Source organism: Taeniopygia guttata, chromosome 13 (genome assembly GCF_048771995.1).
Source record: "Taeniopygia guttata chromosome 13, bTaeGut7.mat, whole genome shotgun sequence".
NCBI lineage: Eukaryota > Metazoa > Chordata > Aves > Passeriformes > Estrildidae > Taeniopygia > Taeniopygia guttata.
Window position 1 is genome coordinate 10,030,569 of NC_133038.1, and position 18,263 is coordinate 10,048,831.

General features: G+C 50.7%; 2 protein-coding genes and 1 long non-coding RNA gene across 8 annotated transcripts; 2 read left to right on the forward strand and 1 right to left on the reverse strand.

Moving 5' to 3' along the window:
- Positions 1 to 163: 163 nt before the first annotated feature.
- Positions 164 to 7,425, forward strand: RNF14 (ring finger protein 14). Of its 3 annotated transcripts, XM_012575091.5 has the most exons (10): positions 164 to 319; positions 540 to 648; positions 1,123 to 1,304; positions 1,809 to 1,960; positions 2,237 to 2,764; positions 3,399 to 3,627; positions 4,225 to 4,397; positions 4,918 to 5,048; positions 5,623 to 5,705; positions 6,399 to 7,425. In XM_012575091.5, the coding sequence occupies exons 3-9, from the start codon at positions 1,151 to 1,153 to the stop codon at positions 5,684 to 5,686; spliced, it is 1,431 nt and encodes a 476-aa protein (XP_012430545.5). In that variant the 5' UTR covers positions 164 to 319; positions 540 to 648; positions 1,123 to 1,150; the 3' UTR covers positions 5,687 to 5,705; positions 6,399 to 7,425. The 3 variants fall into 3 exon arrangements, with proteins under 3 accessions (XP_012430545.5, XP_030140037.4, XP_002193622.5); XM_030284177.4 differs by lacking the exon at positions 6,399 to 7,425 and having other exon boundaries at positions 5,623 to 6,247; XM_002193586.6 differs by lacking the exon at positions 6,399 to 7,425 and having other exon boundaries at positions 167 to 319; positions 543 to 648; positions 5,623 to 6,247.
- GNPDA1 (glucosamine-6-phosphate deaminase 1) lies at positions 7,313 to 12,647 on the reverse strand. 4 transcript variants are annotated; one of them, XM_072935448.1, is made up of 8 exons: positions 12,524 to 12,647; positions 12,385 to 12,467; positions 12,056 to 12,328; positions 11,867 to 11,968; positions 10,386 to 10,568; positions 9,647 to 9,831; positions 8,900 to 9,074; positions 7,313 to 8,549 (listed from the first exon to the last, which is right to left on the reverse strand). In XM_072935448.1, the coding sequence occupies exons 3-8, from the start codon at positions 12,177 to 12,179 to the stop codon at positions 8,452 to 8,454; spliced, it is 867 nt and encodes a 288-aa protein (XP_072791549.1). In that variant the 5' UTR covers positions 12,180 to 12,328; positions 12,385 to 12,467; positions 12,524 to 12,647; the 3' UTR covers positions 7,313 to 8,451. The 4 variants fall into 4 exon arrangements, with proteins under 4 accessions (XP_072791549.1, XP_072791548.1, XP_072791551.1 ...); XM_072935447.1 differs by having other exon boundaries at positions 12,056 to 12,467; XM_072935450.1 differs by lacking the exon at positions 12,385 to 12,467 and having other exon boundaries at positions 12,056 to 12,222; positions 12,503 to 12,550.
- A 236-nt stretch (positions 12,648 to 12,883) lies between these two features.
- Positions 12,884 to 15,576, forward strand: LOC140685048 (uncharacterized). The gene is made up of 2 exons (XR_012058214.1): positions 12,884 to 14,756; positions 15,257 to 15,576. It is a non-coding gene; the product is annotated as an uncharacterized lncRNA (long non-coding RNA).
- The last annotated feature ends 2,687 nt before the right edge of the window (positions 15,577 to 18,263 follow it).

Genomic DNA, 18,263 nt, shown 5'->3' on the forward strand with positions numbered 1-18,263 from the left:
ACTGAGCGCTGCCCCCGTGCCCGTTCCGTGCCCGTTCCGTGCCCGTTCCGTGCCCCAGCACCGCTGCTGGAGGCGCCCGCTCGGTGCCGGGCAGGGGCGGCAGGCGGGGCCCGGAGCGGCACCGAGCAGCCCGGGCTGGGCCTGCCGGGCCCTCCCGGCCGCCGGGGGAGCTGCGGGGCCGGGCCGGCGCCTCCTCCGCCCGCCGGCGCTTCCCGTCCCTTCCCTTCCCTCCCCGCCCGTCCCCGCCGCCGCTCCGCCAGGGGCAGGGCCGGGCCCCCTCGCTGTCCCCGGCCCGCTAGGCCCGGCCGCGGCTGCCCCGGTGAGCAGCGGGCGCGGAGCGGGGCCGGGCCGGGCCGGGCCGGGCCGGGGACAGCGGCCGGAGCCGCGGGGAGCTGGACCGGGAGCGCGGAGATCGGGCCCGGCCCCGCAGCTCGGTCACTGCTGCTGCGGCTGGGAATGAGCCCCCAGCCCCGGGGAGCTGTGGGGCACGGGGCACCGAGGGCGCTCTAACCCGCGGTGCTGTTGTTGTTCGTCCGCAGCAGCAGCGGCGCCGCGTCCGTGCCCCGAGGGACGAGCAGCGCCCGGCCCTGGAGGGATGCTCCGGGAGCGGCTCCCCGGCTCTGCCTCCGCGCTGCTCTGACTCGGAAGGTAACTCAGCAAACTGGCTTTATTTCCCCAAATGGAGAGCTGAGGTGCTCCACGAGCGCGCCTACAAGATGCCTGTGCGGGATTTGAACCTTTTTGTGGTATTTTCAGTCACAAATGGAACTGTTTCCCTGTTTCATTACTGTTACTAATTAATTTCGCCTGTGTTTTCTTCCATACATCAGTGAAATGTCCCTGTGCCACCTGTGCCTGTATCTCCACATTTCATTATTTCCCCCCTTACAGCTGTCTTTACCTAATAATACACAATTTGCTTTCTGACTTTTCAATATTCTTTTGAGCATTTAAAAAAATTTATAAAGCTACCAATATTTTTTTTAACCTGTAAAATACCTAATTATATTTCACATTGTTTTAGATTGGTTATCTTGGTTTTTCTAAAGTTTTCTATGCCATAAAATAGCTGCCTCAAATTGATAATTTGAATTGGATGCATTAACTTGGTTGATGTTGCAGAGTGGTGGCAACTCTACAGAAAAGTTAAATGTCTTCAGAGGACAAGGAGGCTCAGGAGGACGAGCTGCTGGCTCTGGCCAGCATCTACGATGAGGATGAGTTTAAGAGAGCAGAGTCTGCCCAAGGGGGAGAAACAAGAATTTGTCTGGAGTTGCCTCAAGACTTCAAAATTTTTGTGAGGGGTGAGTTGAGATGTTTTGTGTTATCCCAAAGGAGGCTTTACCAAGCTCAGGTGGTTGTTGGAGAGTGACCTGAGGGAGCAGTGACTGGACAGAGCTGTGGCTCACCCTCTTCTCTGCTTGTTGGGGATTGTGTTTGAGCAGTTTAATCCTCATACACAGAACATCCTCAGTAAACTTAGAAATCACAGATGAGTACTAGCACTTCTTCAGAATAATCAAGTTTCTTTATTGGGTTTTTATTCCCCCGAGGATATGTGTTTCCAGGCTCTGGTTTGTGCAGAATCTGACATTTCACAGTGCTGCTGTTTAACTGCTTTAATCACAGACCTCCAACCCTTGACATTTTACTGCATTTAGAGTTCTGTTATTTAGGGTGGAACAAATAGTTTTAACCCCAGAAATATATCAAATTAACAGACAGTGGGTGCTGTCAGAAGCAGCAACAGTTGGTTCATTTTCGTTTTTCTGTTATTTCTCCCACTGCCTTGGTGGGCCCTGGCTCAGGCACTTCCACAGAGAGCCTCCAGAGCAGTGGCTTCGAGTACTCCGTGTGCTTCCTGCCTCCCCTCGTGCTGAATTTCGAGCTCCCACCCGACTACCCATCAACCTCCCCACCCGTGTTCACCCTCAGTGGGAAATGGCTCTCCCAGGCCCAGGTTTGCAGAGGATTTTTTACATTTTGACTGCTGAGTAAGATAATTATTAACAGTTAAGCAAAGTAAAAAAACCAATGACGTTGCTCCTCAGTTGGCTCTTTATCTCTTGCTGGTTTTCATTTCAAGAAAGAAAACTTGAATCTGTGAGAACTATTTTATTCAGCATGAAAACTGTTGAATCTGAAATCAAAGTTTGCACTGAGGACTGTGTGAGGGGAGCAGCCCAGTGAGGCATTCCAAACTTACTGAAATCAGGAATTCTCTGTTCCTTCCCAGCTCAGCGCTCTTTGCAAGCACTTGGACAACCTGTGGGAGGAGAACCGAGGCTGCGTGGTGCTCTTTGCCTGGATGCAGTTTCTGAAGGAGGAAACACTGAATTACCTGAATATCTCATCGCCCTACGAGCTGAAAATGTGCCCTCAGGGGAAGGGGCAGGGCCGGACAGGAGTGGGGCCCCCCGAGACTGGGAAGGACTGTGGGGGTGCCACGGGCTCTGCTGCAGCTGAGGAGGAGATCGTGGATGCCAGGGCCGTGCAGGATGTGGAGTCCTTGTCCAGTCTGATCAGGGAGATCTTGGACTTCGACCAGGCCCAGAGGAGGAAGTGCTTTAACAGCAAGATGTACTTGTGCAGTATCTGCTTCTGTGAGAAGCTGGGCAGTGAGTGCATGCACTTCACCGAGTGCAGCCACGTGTACTGCAAGGCCTGCCTGAAGGACTACTTTGCAATCCAGATCAGGGACGGGCAGGTGCACTGCCTCAACTGCCCCGAGCCCAAGTGTTCTTCTGTCGCCACTCCAGGCCAGGTAATTCCCATGCGCAGGGGCTGGGAGCTCTGGAACCCAACCCGAGTTCAGGGCCTGGCCCTGCATGCTGGACACGGGCAGTTAGAGTCACTTAGGTCAGAAAAGACCTCCAAGGTCACCAAATTCATCCTTTGACCCAGTCAAAATCGTGTCAGGAAGTGCCACTTTCTTGGACACTCCAGGGATGGGAATCCAAACCTCCCTGGGCAGTTCCAAGGCCTGATTCCCCTTTCCATGGGGAAATTCCTGCTGCTGTCCACCCTGAGCCTGCCCTGAGGCCATTCCCTCTCCTCCTGTCCCTGTTCCCTGGAAGCAGATCCCTGACCCCCTGTGACATTTTGGAGAATCTAAAGTGGATTCATCCCATCTCTTGGTACCTTTTCAGTGACTTGCTGTTTGTTGCTGCAGCAGGCTCAGAATTACAGATGCAAGGAATCGGGGAATCCCAGACTGGTTTGGGTTGGAAGGGACCACAAAGCTCATCCAGTGCCATGGGCAGGGACACCCTCCTCTGTCCCAGTCGGTGCTATCAGCCTGGCCTGGGCACTGCCAGGGGTGCAGGGGCAGCCCCAGCTGTGCCAGGGCTGGGTGCGTGTGGGTGAAGCTTTGTGGCCTGCATGGGCTGTGTTGGCAGGTGAAGGAGCTGGTTGGGGAGGAGCTGTTTGCCCGCTACGACCGCCTGCTGCTGCAGTCCAGCCTGGACCTGATGGCTGACGTGGTTTATTGCCCCCGGCCTGGCTGCCAGACCCCCGTCATGCAGGAGCCCGGCTGCACCATGGGCATCTGCTCCTGCTGCAACTACGCCTTCTGCACCCTCTGCAAGATGACTTACCATGGGGTGTCCCCCTGCAAGGTCACTGCAGGTGAGTCCCCTCCCCTGGGCTCCACGGTCACACCCACACACAGATAAATCTTGGGTGGAAAAGTCCAAAGTTGGGTGAGGGAGCTCCTCGCCCTGAGCTTTCTGAAAGGTGCTCTCATTTGGAGGAGGGCTGTTGCTGGCAATTAAATATTCCTTTGGTGAGACTCCTCAGCTCAGGAGCTCCCTAAACTGCTGGTTGTCAAATGCTGAGAGGCTGTAGCAGGGGAGGAATTCCTTTATATTTTTATTTGTATTGTCAGAATTAATTCTGGAATCAGGTGGAGGCTTCTCTCTCTGGCCTTAAAATACTGTGACAGAATTTCATTAAATATATAGTCAGAAAAAAAAAATCAATTTTCAGTTTATTTTACATTGTTCTAATTCCATCAACAGATCTCTTTTATAATAAACAGTGTAAAACTGCTGAATTTTGACACAGGGTGGTTTTAATGTTATCTTCTTATATATTTTAATAGTTTTCTTGCTTTTTAATTCATGACATTATTGTTTTTTGATAATCTTTATGCTGCAATTAGCTGGACTTCTATATCTAATGTCTTAAAAAAGCTGTCTGGTTTGGTTTGATTTTGCCTCCCAGAGAAATTAATGGAGCTGAGGAATGAATATTTAGAAGCAGATGAGACAAATAAAAGATTTTTGGAACAACGCTATGGCAAGAGAGTGATTCAGAAAGCCCTGGAGGAGATGGAGAGTAAGGAATGGCTGGAAAAGAACTCCAAGTCTTGTCCTTGCTGTGGGACCCACATCGAGGTGAGTGAGGAGGGAAAGGCTGGGGAATCATGGAGCAGAAAATAACCCACAAGGAGGCAGTTCTGGTGTGTTGGAGTCTCTAGGGAGAGGAAATCTCTAGGAAACACTAAGAGAGCTTCCCATTTCTGTGTGGCATGGAAAAGGAGGTGAGGTGATATTTGTGGATCCAAGGACTGGAGTGCAAACAATGACTGGTGGTCAGGCTCCCACACTGAACAGATCCAGGCTGACTCTGGATCTGTATGAATCCTTTTGTTTTCCTGGTGTTTCAGGTTACCTCTGGCTCACACTAGAGCCAGGAAATCAATCCAGCTTCAGAAAAATACTTATTTCCAGTATTTTTAGTATTTTAACCAATTTCCAGTGCTGGGATCCCAGCTCCCAGTGAAAATATCAGTGTGTGGTGGAGCCAGGGAGGGGAATGTGCTCACTGTGCTGTGGTTCTGGGGGCTGTTGGCAGAGAGGGACAGGCCTGCCACAGTGGGTCTCTTATCACCATTTCTTGATTTTTTTCCCCCAGAAACTGGATGGCTGTAACAAGATGACGTGCACAGGGTGCATGCAGTATTTCTGCTGGCTCTGCATGGGCTCCCTGTCCCGGGCCAACCCCTACCGGCACTTCAGCGACCCCTCCTCCCCCTGCTTCAACAGGTTGGTGCTTCAGGGACCCCCCCACTGCTGGAACACCCATTTGCTACTTTTCCTTACAGTCTCTCCCAGATTCTTACCTGAAATTTGTAGCTACAGTTTAAGACAGTTTCTCCTCTCAAATATTTGCACTAACAGTAAAAATCAGGAGTGATTCAGGATATGGTTTTGCTTTTGAAGAACTTTGGGTTTAAAATTCTGGAGGAGTCTTCTGAGCCTATTCCTGTTTTTTTTGGTCAGGTCATGACCTCACCCTTTCTGTGCTGCCACAGCCTGCAGGGAAGTGCTTCCCTGCCAATGCTCAGGGGCAGCTCGAGGATTTGGGGAAGAGCTGCTTCAAGGAGCTGCAGATTTGCCTGATGTTCCCTTGGGTGCTGCTGTGGGACAGGAGACAGGCAGGTCACAGCAGGGGGACAATGACAGCCTCTCCTGTCCCTTCCACAGGGCACAGATGGTGGTTTGTGATACTGAAAAAGCCAAGGGAACGTGCTGTACTTGTTTTTGCATTTAGGGTGATGCTTTTTTAACATATTTAACTTTTTTTACACCCTGATAACACTGATTTTCTGTCTTGCAGATTGTTTCAAGCCATGCACATCGATGATAGGGAGTTCTGGGAAGTGGAAGATGATGATCAGTAGCTTCCTCCAGCACCAAAAGGTGAACAAACCAGAGACAGATGCTTTTTGTGTCCTCTGCTTGCTTTTCACTTCCATTGTGTGACAGAAGAGTGGTAACTGCACTGCAGGACACTCACACCTCAGAGCCCGTTGCCAAAACCAAAGGAGATCTTTTCCCCATCCTGGGATCAGGATCATCATGGAATGCCCAAACAAATATGTCCATTATTATAGTCAGAAATTGGAAAACCATTGAAAAAATATATAAAAAGATTCCCCTTTTTTAAAAGCCTACAGACAAAATTGAAGCCTCAAATCCTGGAAGTATTTTGGGGGTTTCCTTCAGGGAGACTCACCCTTGGATCCTGAATATTGTGGTTTTGGGGTGGTTTGGTGGAGCTGCAGTGCTCTCTCTGGAGCTGCTTGCACTGGGGGAGTTTTCTGATACAATACAGAAAATTTCTTCTGTATTCAGCAACAAAGTTTGTTGCTTCTGTGAGTTTCCTGATGTGCTTCTCTGAAAAGCAGCTCCTGGCTCTGTCACTGGTACTTTCTAATGACATTAAAGCTGATTATCCCCAACCCATCTTGTTGGCTGCTGTGCCTGAGCCTTTGCATCCCTGAGAGTTTGGGCAGAAAATGACCAACAGGCATTTCCAGGGATTTCTGTGAGGTTGGTGAGTCCCTGGGTTGCTGTTGGATTCCCTCACCTTGCCTGTCCTTGTTTTGGCAGGGATGAGGATGTGACCAGTGAGAGGGTACAAAGTGTCAGGAAGAGATGAACTTGAATTCTTCGAGATACTGACAATTACCTTGTGTTCTCAGTTGATGAAGAATTTATATTTAATTAACTCATCCTATAAGAAATTTGATGGTTGATACTTTTGCTTCTGGACTAGATCCTTTCTTTCCACTGGTTTTGCACTTTGAATTATTTCAGTAACCAAATTGTTTCCCCTAAAGTCTCAGCAAGTGGTTTTGAGTATGAAGGTGATTACTGGAGGCAAACACTGATTTTTTTACAAGTTTTTCCACTTGCAGAACAGTCTAAAAGGTTATTTGGAAAATAAAGCTGCATGTGCTGTGTTCAAGAGCAGTAAGGCCTGGATGGAAAGCTCTGGAGCTGAGACTCCTCAGGAACTGTGTGTGATCACAGCTCACTCAGTTCTGACTGAGAGTTAATAAATTTATCCTGGGATGTGTGGCCAAAACAAGTGGTGCTTCAGTTCCCTGTGCAGGGGAGGAGTCTGCACTGTTGGAACTGGCACAGAGATTAAAGAGATGGAAGGAAGAGCAAATCTCACCTCAGCTGAATCTCTAGGTCAGTGTGTAGGAGAACTGTACGTTGTGGATGGTTTGTTTCTCCTGCACCTGTCAAGTGCCCTAAATTCACCTTAAGATGGTAAATGCAGTGTCCCTGTTTGTCTTCCTTCTGGCATGGATTTGGCAGCACACCAGCAGCTGTGTTCTGCTGGTGGGATTGAATGTGTTCAAAGTGCCTTCCCACCCCGAGGGCCCTCTTTTCCCTCAGAGGAAAACCTGCCAGCAAACACTGGGCAAGGAAGGGAAGCAGCAGGAGCTCTTCCCACCAAACTGCCTCCAGGTACCATGAGCACACTGAGACCGAGCACCAGATACAGCCAAATGTCACCATTTTAAAAAATTAAAGACATTTAGTGAAGAAAGTTACATTACAGATCAACAACTTACAAAACTTCTGTATAAAGAAAATAAAGTTTGCCCAGTTTTCTTGCCTCTCATGTGAGAGCATTGGACAGAAATCCCAGGAATTACATTTCAGAATTGGTGGGGTCTTGGCTGTTGTCCACCTGTGTGGGGTGTCTGTAATTAAACAGGGGTTGAAGCCAGTGGGAACAGAGTGTTTCCTTTGGGGCTGGTTTGGCATTTCCTCAGAGAAATGGAAATTTCTGGAGAAGAGAGAGCACCAGGCATAGCAAATCATAGCTGGGCCTGAACATGAACAAGGGCTTTGTGTGTGACAACAGTGACATCCTCAGGTGCCTGAGCTGCACCCTGGACCCTGTGTGGGGGATGCTGCTGGAGCCTCTTCTGCTGAGGGGTCTCAAGTCCAACAGTGGCTCAAAGCAGGGCTCAGCCAGGGCTTTATCCAGTCAGTTCTTGGCAACCTCCTAAGGAGAGAGCCTGCACAGCCATGGGGATCCTGTCCCACTGCTTTTCTGTTCCCACAGTGGGGTTTTATCCTCTCCACTGTGAGCATCCTGTCCCCACTCCCACCCCACTGTCCCTTCTCTTCTTCCCCCTGGCTCCATCTTCTCGCTGCCTTCTCCTGGCTGTGGGTGCTGCTCTGAGCTTTCCCTTCTCCAGCTGGACAATCCTCTTTTCCAGGATTCTAATGTAAGAGTGTTTCATGGGGGAGGAAGGAATAACAGGTACTTGTCCTAATTGCAAGGACTACCCCCCAAAGTTATCACCCACTTGTTTCTGAAACACTGTACTTTCATTTATCCTCACATTTCAGTTCTGCAGCCTTCAGTCTGTCATTACAGTCAGTTCACAGATGAAAGAATTCATTCTTCATTTCCTTCAGAGAATGAGTTGGTGGCAAAAGTTTGTGGAACACAGAACACTGGATCCCATCCTCCTTTGGTTAATTAAGGCAGGTGTTTGGCATCTGTCTCTTCAATGGAGAGAAGGAACCATATGATCATTCTGCTAATTTAAGAACAAATATGAGATCAGTTTCTGCAGCAATTCCCTTTTGTCCCAGCTGTTCTCAGCAGCTGGTTCAGCACTGCCCCAGCACATTAATCACTGTATGGCTTCTTGGGCTGGCTCCTCTCTGCTCCCATCTCCTTCATGCTGTACAAGGGCTCCACGAGCTTGTTGTGAACCAGCATCAAACCTGATGGAGAGAGTCAAAAGGTCATTTTAGTAGACATAATAAAGGAAAATTCTCCTTCATTGAGTGCTAAAGGAATTGGACATTACTGTTGTCCTTGTGCCTTTGCTTCCACACCAAGCATTAAGCATTTACCTTCACATGTACTACTGTGGTGTATTTAAGGAATATACCTTAAATATAAGGAATAACTCCTTTGGGAGTTAGTAAGGAATTATTAAGGAAGAATTACTAAGGAGTTATTAAGGAATAACTCCTTTGGGAGTTACTTAAACAGCAACAGCTCTGCAAAGCATGGCTCGTGGCTCCTAAAATTGCAACAGAGGAGCTGCCTGGCCTGGTCAAACACTCACCTTTGAAGTATTTCACTGTTTTGACTTTGAGCTCCAGCGTGGCGTCCTCGTCGCACACGAACACGGTGTTGGGGTGCTGCTGGAAGGCCGACACCGTCCACATGTGGTTGACACCGTCCTCAATGGCTTTGTACAAAGCAAAGGCTTTGTGGGCTCCTGTGATCAGGATCATCACCTGCACCCCCAGACACAGACAGGGGCAGTCAGGGCCTGGCACCGGGGTCAGGGGGAGCCCAACCACGCCCTGCCAAGCTGAGAATGGGGACACCCCTGTCACCCTCCCCACAGCCACTTCTCTGTGCTGCTGCTGCTCTGGCTGCTGCAGCTCTCAGTGAAATCACAGCCTGCTGGGTCACTGCAATGATCCTTTGGGCACCTGCACACTGACATTTAACAAGTGTAGATCAAGAATAGACTCCAGTAAAAGTGGTCCCACAGTTTTCATGGCCTGCTGGTGTGACATCAACTCAAGCACTTACTCTCCAGGTAAGATTCCTAACCAAAGACACTCTCCCAAACCTTCCTGGCTCCCTGGGGGGAACAGCTGCTGCAGGGTTACACAAACCCAAGTGCCAGCAGAGACATGGAGCAAGAGCCTCTCCATGGTGTTGCAAGATGCCAGAGGACAGGAGGATCAGGCATTCTGTGGCAGAACACCCTACACCAGAGGACACGTGGCTGCTCCATAACAGGATAACCTTTGGCTGCTCCAGAGGAACTGCAGGAAGCCTCTTCTTATTTCCTCACCTCTCTGGCATCCATGACAGTGCCTACTCCAACTGTCAAAGCCATGGTGGGCACTTTGGAGAGGTCACCATCAAAGAACCTGGCATTGGCCAGTATGGTGTCCATGGCCAAGGTCTTCACTCGTGTCCTGGACACCAGACTGGATCCCGGCTCGTTGAAGGCGATGTGACCGTCGGGGCCGATACCTGGACAGGGACAGCGTCAGCAGAGGCTCAGCTGGGCCAGCAGAGCCAGCAGCACTCCCAGGAGAAGCACAGGCAGTGCTCCTGGGATCACAGAGCTGAGAAAAACCCCTGCAGTTCCTCTGCTCCAGCTCAGATTTGTGTCTGCTAGGAAGAACAGCAAGAGCCCCCTCAGGAGCCACCAGACAGTGCCCTGATTGCACTGGGACAACGACAAAGCAAAGCAGGTGGCAGAACCGTATGGCAAACTGGGAAGAGCTTGTGTGGGAAAAGCTACTCCCAGCAGTTTCCTGTTGCCACTGACAATTGATAAATACCTCATATTTGTACAGTTCTAGCGACTGCACTGAAAGCCCTAAAGCTGGGAGTGGTAGGTGGGGAGACAAGGTCCCCAGTGTCCTGCTGCCAGGACACTGCAGTGCCCAGGGCCATGGACTGTGGGGTGGATTTCACTGCAAATGCACTGAAAGTCAACAATCCTGGCAATAAATGAGAGCTGGGGAGGAGAGGCACAGCTTTGGGACAGGTTTTAGAGGCCGCTGCTCTCGGGTTCTCACCTCCAACAAAGAGCTCGATGCCTCCAGCTGCTTTGATTTTCTCCTCAAATGCATCACACTCAGCCTGGAGATCAGGGGCATTTCCATCCAAGATGTGGACGTTTTCTGGTGAGATGTCAATGTGCTTGAAGAAGTTATTCCACATGAAGGAATGGTAACTTTCTGGGTGATCCCTCGGGAGGCCTGGTAACAGAACACGCAGGACTGAGGCCAACTGGAACAGTATCACCCATAACAAAGCACTTCCACACCCCTGCGGTGGCTTTGGTGACAGAGCACTGCTCTTTCTGTCCTTTGTCACACCCTCAGCTTTCAGAGTTGTTTTTAGTTCCCTAAATACCAGAATTAAACTCGGCTCCTGTAAGACACATGCCCATATTAATATACAACAAATGTTCAAAAAGCAGGTGTGTGTGCTGTGCCTCTGTCGGCACCTTTTCAGCCCTATATTAGTAAGAATTACTAAAAAACTGTGCAGAAGCCTGGGAAATAATAATTACTGTATCATTATTGCATATTTACCCTCCCTTGAATGCTGCAAACCCACACTGGACTGCTTATTGGGATACCCACTAATACTGCTTGATTGGAATTATTCACAGAAAAAAAACCCTCTTGACCAGGATAAAATTAGCATTAGCAAATATTTAGCTTGTATGTTTTTCACCTTTGGATCTATTTCTTCTGAGGAGACTGTTTCACCATGACTTCAGAGATGGCATGACTTTGCTATCTCAGCAGGAGATACCAGAGGGCACTCAGGGAACACAGTGGTCGTTGTAAAGGACCTTTATAATCCCAGAGCAAAGGTGGGAGGTAATGCTGCACGCTGAGCCTGCAGTGATAAGCTGTTCCTTGCCTGGTCAGTACCTGAGTGCAGCTAACACACAGCAGTGTCTGTGATGCTGTGTGCAATACTGGGCAACACCCAGCATCCAGTTTTGTCCATACATTTTCAAACCTATGGAAAAATTTCACATTTCTTCCATAGGTTTTCAAATTGTCCCCCTTTGCTAATTCCCTGGAGGTGTTTAAGGAAAGACTGGATGTGTTTAAAAAAAGACTGGACATGGCACTTGATGCTATAGTCTAGTTGAGGTGTTAGGGCACAGGTTGGACTTGACGATCTTAAAGATCTCTTCCAACCTCATGATTCTGTGATTCTGTGGCACCCAGAGCCATGGTTCAGGTGACACTGGGGTGGGGTCACAGGCTGGACCCGGTGATCTCAGAGCTCTTTTCCATCCTAATTGATGCTGTAACCCTGTGAAACGTTGATGCTCTAACTCTGAAATGGTGGTGCTGTAACTCTGTGAAACATTGATGCTGTAACTCTGTGAAACGTTGGTGCTGTAACTCTGTGAAACGTCCATCTTACCTGGACAGGCGGATTTCGGGCACCGCCAGGCTCTGCCGGGATAAATGCCCAGCAGCTCCCGGGCAGGGACAAAGGTGACAGGACAAGTGGTTGCGGCACTCACCCACGTACTCGTCCATGTTGAAGGTCTTCACGTACTTGAAGGAGAGGTCCCCGTTGCGGTAATACTCCACCAGCTTGCTGTAGCAGCCCAGGGGAGTGCTGCCTGCGGGGAGCGGCCGCCTGAGCCGGGGCAGGACCCGCGCCCGGCCCGGCCCGGCCCGGCCCGGCCCGGCCGCCCCCCGGCACCCACCTGTGGGCAGCCCCAGCGTGAAGCAGCGCCCTGGGCCGGGCCCGAACTGCACGATGCGGTTGCGGATGTACTTGGCCGCCCACTCGCTGGCCTGCGAGTAATTCTCCAGGATGATGAGCTTCATGCTGGAGCGGCCCGGGATCGCCTTCAGCGGAGACCGCCGCTGCCTCCGGGACCGCCGCTGCCTCCGGGATCGCCGCTGACTCCCGGGCCGCCTTCACCGGGATCGCCTTCACCGGGATCGCCGCTGCCTTCACCGGGGACCGCCGCTGCCTCTCGAATCACCTTTACCGGGGACCGCCGCTGCCTTCCCCGGGGACCGCCGCTGCCTCCTGGGATCGCCTTCACCGGGATCGCCTTCACCGGGATTGCCGCTGCCTCCCGGGCCGCCTTCACCGGGGACCGCCGCTGCCTTCACCGGGGACCGCCGCTGCCTCCCGGGATCGCCTTCACCGGGACCGCCGCTGCCTCCGGGACCGCCTTCGCCGGGGATCGCCGCTGACTCCGGGATCGCCGCTGACTCCCGGATCGCCTTTACCGGGGATCTCCTCTGCCTCCCGGATTTCCGCTGCCTCCCGGGACCGCCTTCCCCGGGGACCGCCGCTGCCTCCCGGGACCGCCTTCCCCGGAGACCGACGCTGCCTCCCGGGATCGCCTTCACCGGGATCGCCGCTGCCTCCCGGGATCCCCTTCCCCGGGGACCGCCGCCGCTGCCGGACCGCCCCTGCCCGCAACCTCCGCTTCCTCCCGGCTCTTCCTGCCCGGGATCACTTCCGCGGGCCGGGAGGCACCGCCCGGCTGGGCGGGAGGAGCCGGGCCAGGCCGAGCCGAGCCGAGCCGGGAGCGGGGCCCCGCCGGCGCCGGGCGGTGCTCGGTGAGTGTAGGGACACACTTTGGGGCATGTTAGGGTCGTTCTGGTGAATTATTAAAGAAATATGGATATTGATCTAGTACAAATATCCAACTGTGACGGACAAAAACTCACTAACAGTTTAAACTTAGAAAGTGTGTGTTTATTGTGTGTGGGATAGCTCCCAAATAGACACTGCGCCTTCCAAGTACAGAGCCCTTTTATCCATACAAGTATTGAATACAAAAAATACAAATACATATTCATAATTTTGGTACATCCCATTCCCCGCTTTGTATGCTAATCACTCCAAAAGCCATTCAGCATGTGTAGTTTGTCCCTTGAAATGGGTCGGTGTCCCTTTCATGGGGAGGGGTCCCAAAATGAGGAAGTAAATGAAGTCTTCCTCGTTCTGACCTTTCTACCTTTTCAATGCCAATCTGACAAATGAACTCTTGGTAGAACTCCCATTCCTTGTCTTCAATTGGTTTCAGAACAGAGGAGGCCCACAATTGTCTTATGTTCCTAAAAGCTATTTGTCAGTTTGTGTATTCTTCATTATAAGCCCAGCTAACTAAACATTGTGCTGACAAGCAATTAATTATTAGTTAACCACTTACTCTTAACTTCATCAAGGCCTACTCATTTATTTTAATTAACTCTAGTAAGGCTTATCTCTAACTAAAATCTTAGGTCCTCTAAAATCTCTAAATTCCTTAAAGTTTATGTTTCACTGGAGGATGCAGACGCCATGATCTCTGTGTGTCCTTGCTCCTGGCACAGTGGTATCCCCAAAACACCTTCCTGCTGCTGCTCCTGGTGCCTTCAAGCTCTCATGAAAATGTGCCCGACCTCTCCTTGCACAGGCTTGGTTCATTGTTGGGATACAAAGCTCTTACTTCAAAGTTAGACTGATTTTCTATTTCATCAGAAGGAACAATGAGCTACAAATTGCTTTGCTGGGATCCAGCCCATGCAGTTACTTCTCATTTTAATAATTTAAATGACCTGGCTAGAACCAGTGCTCCCGGTATTGTCTCTTCCTGGAGAGCCCTTGGTTTGCGCTGGGATGGGAATGATGGGTGTGGCAGGCTGAGGGCAGACGCGGGGAGAGTTTTGGGCCACAGACACGAAATAAATTCCAGGGCCGTGTGTTTCCATGAGCAGTGTCAGCCCAGGGGCAGGTGTCTCGGTGGCCGCTGTTGGGTGAGGAGCTGGCAGCAGTGGCACTCCCGGCTCTCCTGCAGGGCAGGGCAGGGCATGGCATGGCAGGGCAGGGCAGGGCAGGGCAGGTCAGGGCAGCCTGGGCTCTTCACTTGTGCCACCGGGGCCATTCGGTGCAACAGACCCACGGCTCCCACGGCCACCGGCAGGAATCACGGCAGCGGAGGGTTCAGAGGCTCAGCACCGAGGTGCTGGGCTAAGCGGGGGCTGTGCCCCGCTGGGATGGAGGCGATGGGGACCTGGCTGAGCTCTGGACCCTTCCCACCCTGGAGCCGCTTCAGTCCTTTCTCCAGGATGCTGCCCACCTGGTGAGCGCACACCTGACCTGCACACACACCTTGGGAGCTCCCACATCATCCCTATCGTGGCACAAGTGCAGATTCTGGTGTGCAAAGCCCAAACTGCTGCAGGGCTTCATCCCTGTTATGGCACAAGTGCAGATTCTGGTGTGCAAAGCCCAAACTGCTGCAGTTTGGCAGTTTGCTGCTCGCTCGGCGTTACCGAGGAAACGTGGCCAGCGCTCGGGAATTTCGGAAAAGCAAATACCGGAGGCACAGCCCGCATAGGAATTGATGGCAGGAGACACCACGGACTTCCCTCGGCGGTGAGCTCTAGGCCAACAACCGGGTGAGCTGCGGGTTGTGGGCTTTGTCTGCCCTCAGAGTGGCCTGTGGAGAGCATCACTTCATCCCCTGCCTCCACCTGGCTCATCACCTCCTCCCGCCTGCCCTGCCTCTCCTGGGATGAGTGGAGAGCTGCTGCCTTTCCGCAGAGCTGCTCACACAGTGGGGATGGGGTGGGTGAAATCCAGGTGTTGGAGGGCTCTGACTGCACAGGTGTGGCTTTCATCTCCCCTGCCAGTGGCTTGAGCAGCTGCAGTGTACAAAGATGCAGGAGGAGCCGACAGCTCCCCGTAAAAGCAAAACATGTTTTGGTGAAAGCAAAAACTGCAGCAGAGCCAGGCAGGTGCCCCCGCGATGCCCACGCCCAGCACATCCCGTGGATCCCCACGCTCCATCCACCCTGTGCCCCTCCGAGCTGCTCCGGGCTGGGCTATGCGTGTGACTCTCATGCTGGGTATTTTTAGGTATGATAATTTCTGCCCGTTATTGTTCCTGCATTTACAGCGAGCTGTTCCCGTGATGAAGAACTTCCTGGTGTCTGAACAGGCTGATTTTCCTTCCTTGCAAAAGCAGCAGATGGAAGGAAACAAACACTTCTCTTCAGGAGAAATTGAAGTTTAATGGGGGAGCTCTAACAAGCACAGCATTTTCTTTTGCCCCATCTTGAAGGGATCAGAGTCAGCAGTGCTCAGAGACCAGGGCTTTTGCTATTGGGAACTGCTTGGGAGCGCTGGGATTCTTTTCCTGAAACAGCAACAATTAAAAAATTATCTCCATGAAGAATCCTCTCTGCAAATCCTGTAATTAAAGAGTCTTTTTAATATCCACCATCAGTCACCCTTTCCTGCTCTAGCATGTTCCATTTACCTTCTGACCCCAATTTATAAGAAAAGGAGAAAAAATAGATCTGGAGAAGAGCTGCTCTTTCCTGCAAGCTCCACGCACATCCTAGCTCTCCCAGCAGCACTCAAGTCCTAGTTAAGGATATTTTTGGGGTCACAGCAAGCCGATGTGTTGGGCAATGCATGAACAGGCAGCTCTGGAGGGCACCCATGCCAGTCCCTTCCCATTTTGCAGGTGATGTTCCCATGACAAAGCTGTCAGGACCTCACTTCTCACCAGGTTCAAAATTGCCAGCCTACACAGTAAGGGATTTAACCTGGATAGCACGGTTAAATTAACCATTGGTTAATTGTGATTTCTCCAATAGGGCGAAGAAACAATGGAGCAACAAAGGGCATTGGTGAAATCAGTGAGCTGGGGCCCCTGAAGTCAGGCTGGACTGAGCTGGCTGTGCTATGTGGAGGCAATTTGGAGCTCAGCTCTGCTTGCCCCGTGCACCATCCAGCACACCTCACTGCATCCCTCCATATCCGCGCCTTGGTTCTGCTGCTGGCTTTCAGAGGAAGAGAACTCCCATTGGGAAACTCTTCCAATTCAATGCCACTGTTGTTTTCATTCCTCCTCCTCACAATACTCGTGGCTTACTGGGCCATCATTTTCCACACCAGTGAACAAGGCACTGCTCCCACCCGGCTGTGGGACGTGTGGCTGGGCTCGCTGGGGCTCTCCTCCTTCCAGCAGACCCTGTGTGACCAAGTGGCTTTTGTTGCTGCAATAAACACCAAAATTGCAGCTGCCTGCATGTCCAAAACCCCACACCTGCAGAACCTGCTGCTTCCGAGGCAGGGGGGCAACTTCCCTGGGCAGGGGTTGTCACAAAGCCACAGAAAGGTTTGGGTAGGAAGGGGCCTTAAGATCATCCACTTTCACCCCCTGCCATGAGCATTCCACTATCCCAGGTGGCTCCAAGCCCGATCCAGCCTGGCCTTAGACACTGCCAGGAATGGGCCAGCCACAGTTTTGCTTTTTTGGGCAAAAAGATCAAAGATGATTCAAATACAAGACGATCCCAAGCACAAAAAGTCTTTATTGGCCAAGTGATATTTTGGGGAAGAGCATCTTTTAGACAGCGTTTATTAATCCTTAACAAATCTCTCCAGCTCTAATTCAGGATGTTATTCCACAGTGGGAAATTACATCTATGTATATTCAAACTCTGTGAATCCAATTCTTGCACATGGAGTGTCTCTGCCTCCAGGGACACAGGACTACTTTCGAATGGATGACAAAATGTTTCTGTCATGTGAACATTTTGATTTTTTTTAATTGGGTAATTTAGCACTTAAAGGTTAGAACAAAGATCTAGCTTTAATGTCCAACTCAGTTCTTACTAGTTTACCTTACACACCCTGCTTTTGAAGTTTATTGTTTAACTTTTAGTGTTCAATATTTATTACAAAGTGCACATTAAAAGTGTTCCCTTTATTGCTCAGTTGTACACAATAATTAAAGGAACACATGTATAGCTCCAAGATTTCAGAGGACTCACTCCACTACTTGTCATACTTTCAATTGCCTTCAAATACTTTCACAGCACATCCCGTACGGAAGTCACTAAAATCAATGACTTCAAGCTTCAAGTGTCTCTTGGGAGAAAAGACATTTTGTATTGGAGAAAAAGACAAAAAACACAGAGGCATGAAGTGATTTGCCTCAAACCACTTGGGAAATGAAAGCAGAACCAGTCATGTGCAGTAACCACAGCATCATCTTTCTACTGAGCTTCCCCACCTTAGAAAACAAAAATAAATACAGGGAGAGAGGCTGGAAGGAATTGCCCTTACCCCTCCGGAGTCAGTCATGCTCAGACTAGATGGACTAATTAGGCCGTGATTTGCCTCCACTGGCCCCAAAATGGCTTTGACATAAATGGTTTCACAATTTCTCCAGGATAAGTTCCAGCATCTTCTCTGAGGACATGCACAGGTTGAATCTTACTTTAGTCTCTGTGTTGTCCAAGTCAATCACTGTGCAGCTAATTACCACTGCTGCCACAGCCTTACTTAGGGGTGTAATCCCACCTCAGCAGCGAGTAAATCCGTGCACGTCATCAGGACAGCTCCTCACTGCAGGGAAATGCTCAGTGCAAATGGAGAGTCTTGTGGAAAGGTGAAAGCAGAGTCTGTTGGTGCCTGCAGCTCTTGTTCCAGCTCCTTCAAAGGCACCTGTGTTGCAAGAGCCCTGCCTCAACCTTGTGTCTCCCGCATTTCTCAGGAGCCACTCTTTGAGCTTATTCATCGCTAAAATCCTTCACGGTTCCTGCCTCTCTTTCAGCATGAGAGCTGGGATGTTCATTCATCTCACTAAGACATCGATGAACTCCTTACCCCTCAAAGGCAAAATACAGGGAGGAAAGAATCCAGGCTGATTATGGTAGGGAGTAATGAGCATTGAGGCCTGTATTTATGACTGAGTGTGCAGTTCAAACCCATGTCCTCGGGCTTCAATGCTTGCAACTCTCTGAATTTGCAGTTTGGAATCCCAGAGGGGCTGATTCAGCCTTCCTTATCCTAAAGCTGATATATTTAAATCTCATCCACCTTAGGGATTGATGTGCAAGCCTGACTAGAGCTGAACCGCACATGTAGAAAGCAAATGTTACACAAGC

What these genes read in the sequence shown, in the direction of transcription:
- RNF14 (XM_012575091.5), top strand. Translation starts at nt 1,151, where the DNA reads ATGTCTTCAGAGGACAAGGAGGCTCAGGAGGACGAGCTGCTGGCTCTG. An exon ending in GCTGTGGGACCCACATCGAG is followed by an intron (nt 4,398 to 4,917) that starts GTGAGTGAGGAG and finishes TTTTTCCCCCAG; the next exon opens with AAACTGGATGGCTGTAACAA. An exon ending in TCCTCCCCCTGCTTCAACAG is followed by an intron (nt 5,049 to 5,622) that starts GTTGGTGCTTCA and finishes TCTGTCTTGCAG; the next exon opens with ATTGTTTCAAGCCATGCACA.
- GNPDA1 (XM_072935448.1), bottom strand. Translation starts at nt 12,179, where the DNA reads ATGAAGCTCATCATCCTGGAGAATTACTCGCAGGCCAGCGAGTGGGCG. An exon ending in CTGTCATGGATGCCAGAGAG is followed by an intron (nt 9,075 to 9,646) that starts GTGAGGAAATAA and finishes CTGGGGGTGCAG; the next exon opens with GTGATGATCCTGATCACAGG. An exon ending in AACAGTGAAATACTTCAAAG is followed by an intron (nt 8,550 to 8,899) that starts GTGAGTGTTTGA and finishes TCTCTCCATCAG; the next exon opens with GTTTGATGCTGGTTCACAAC.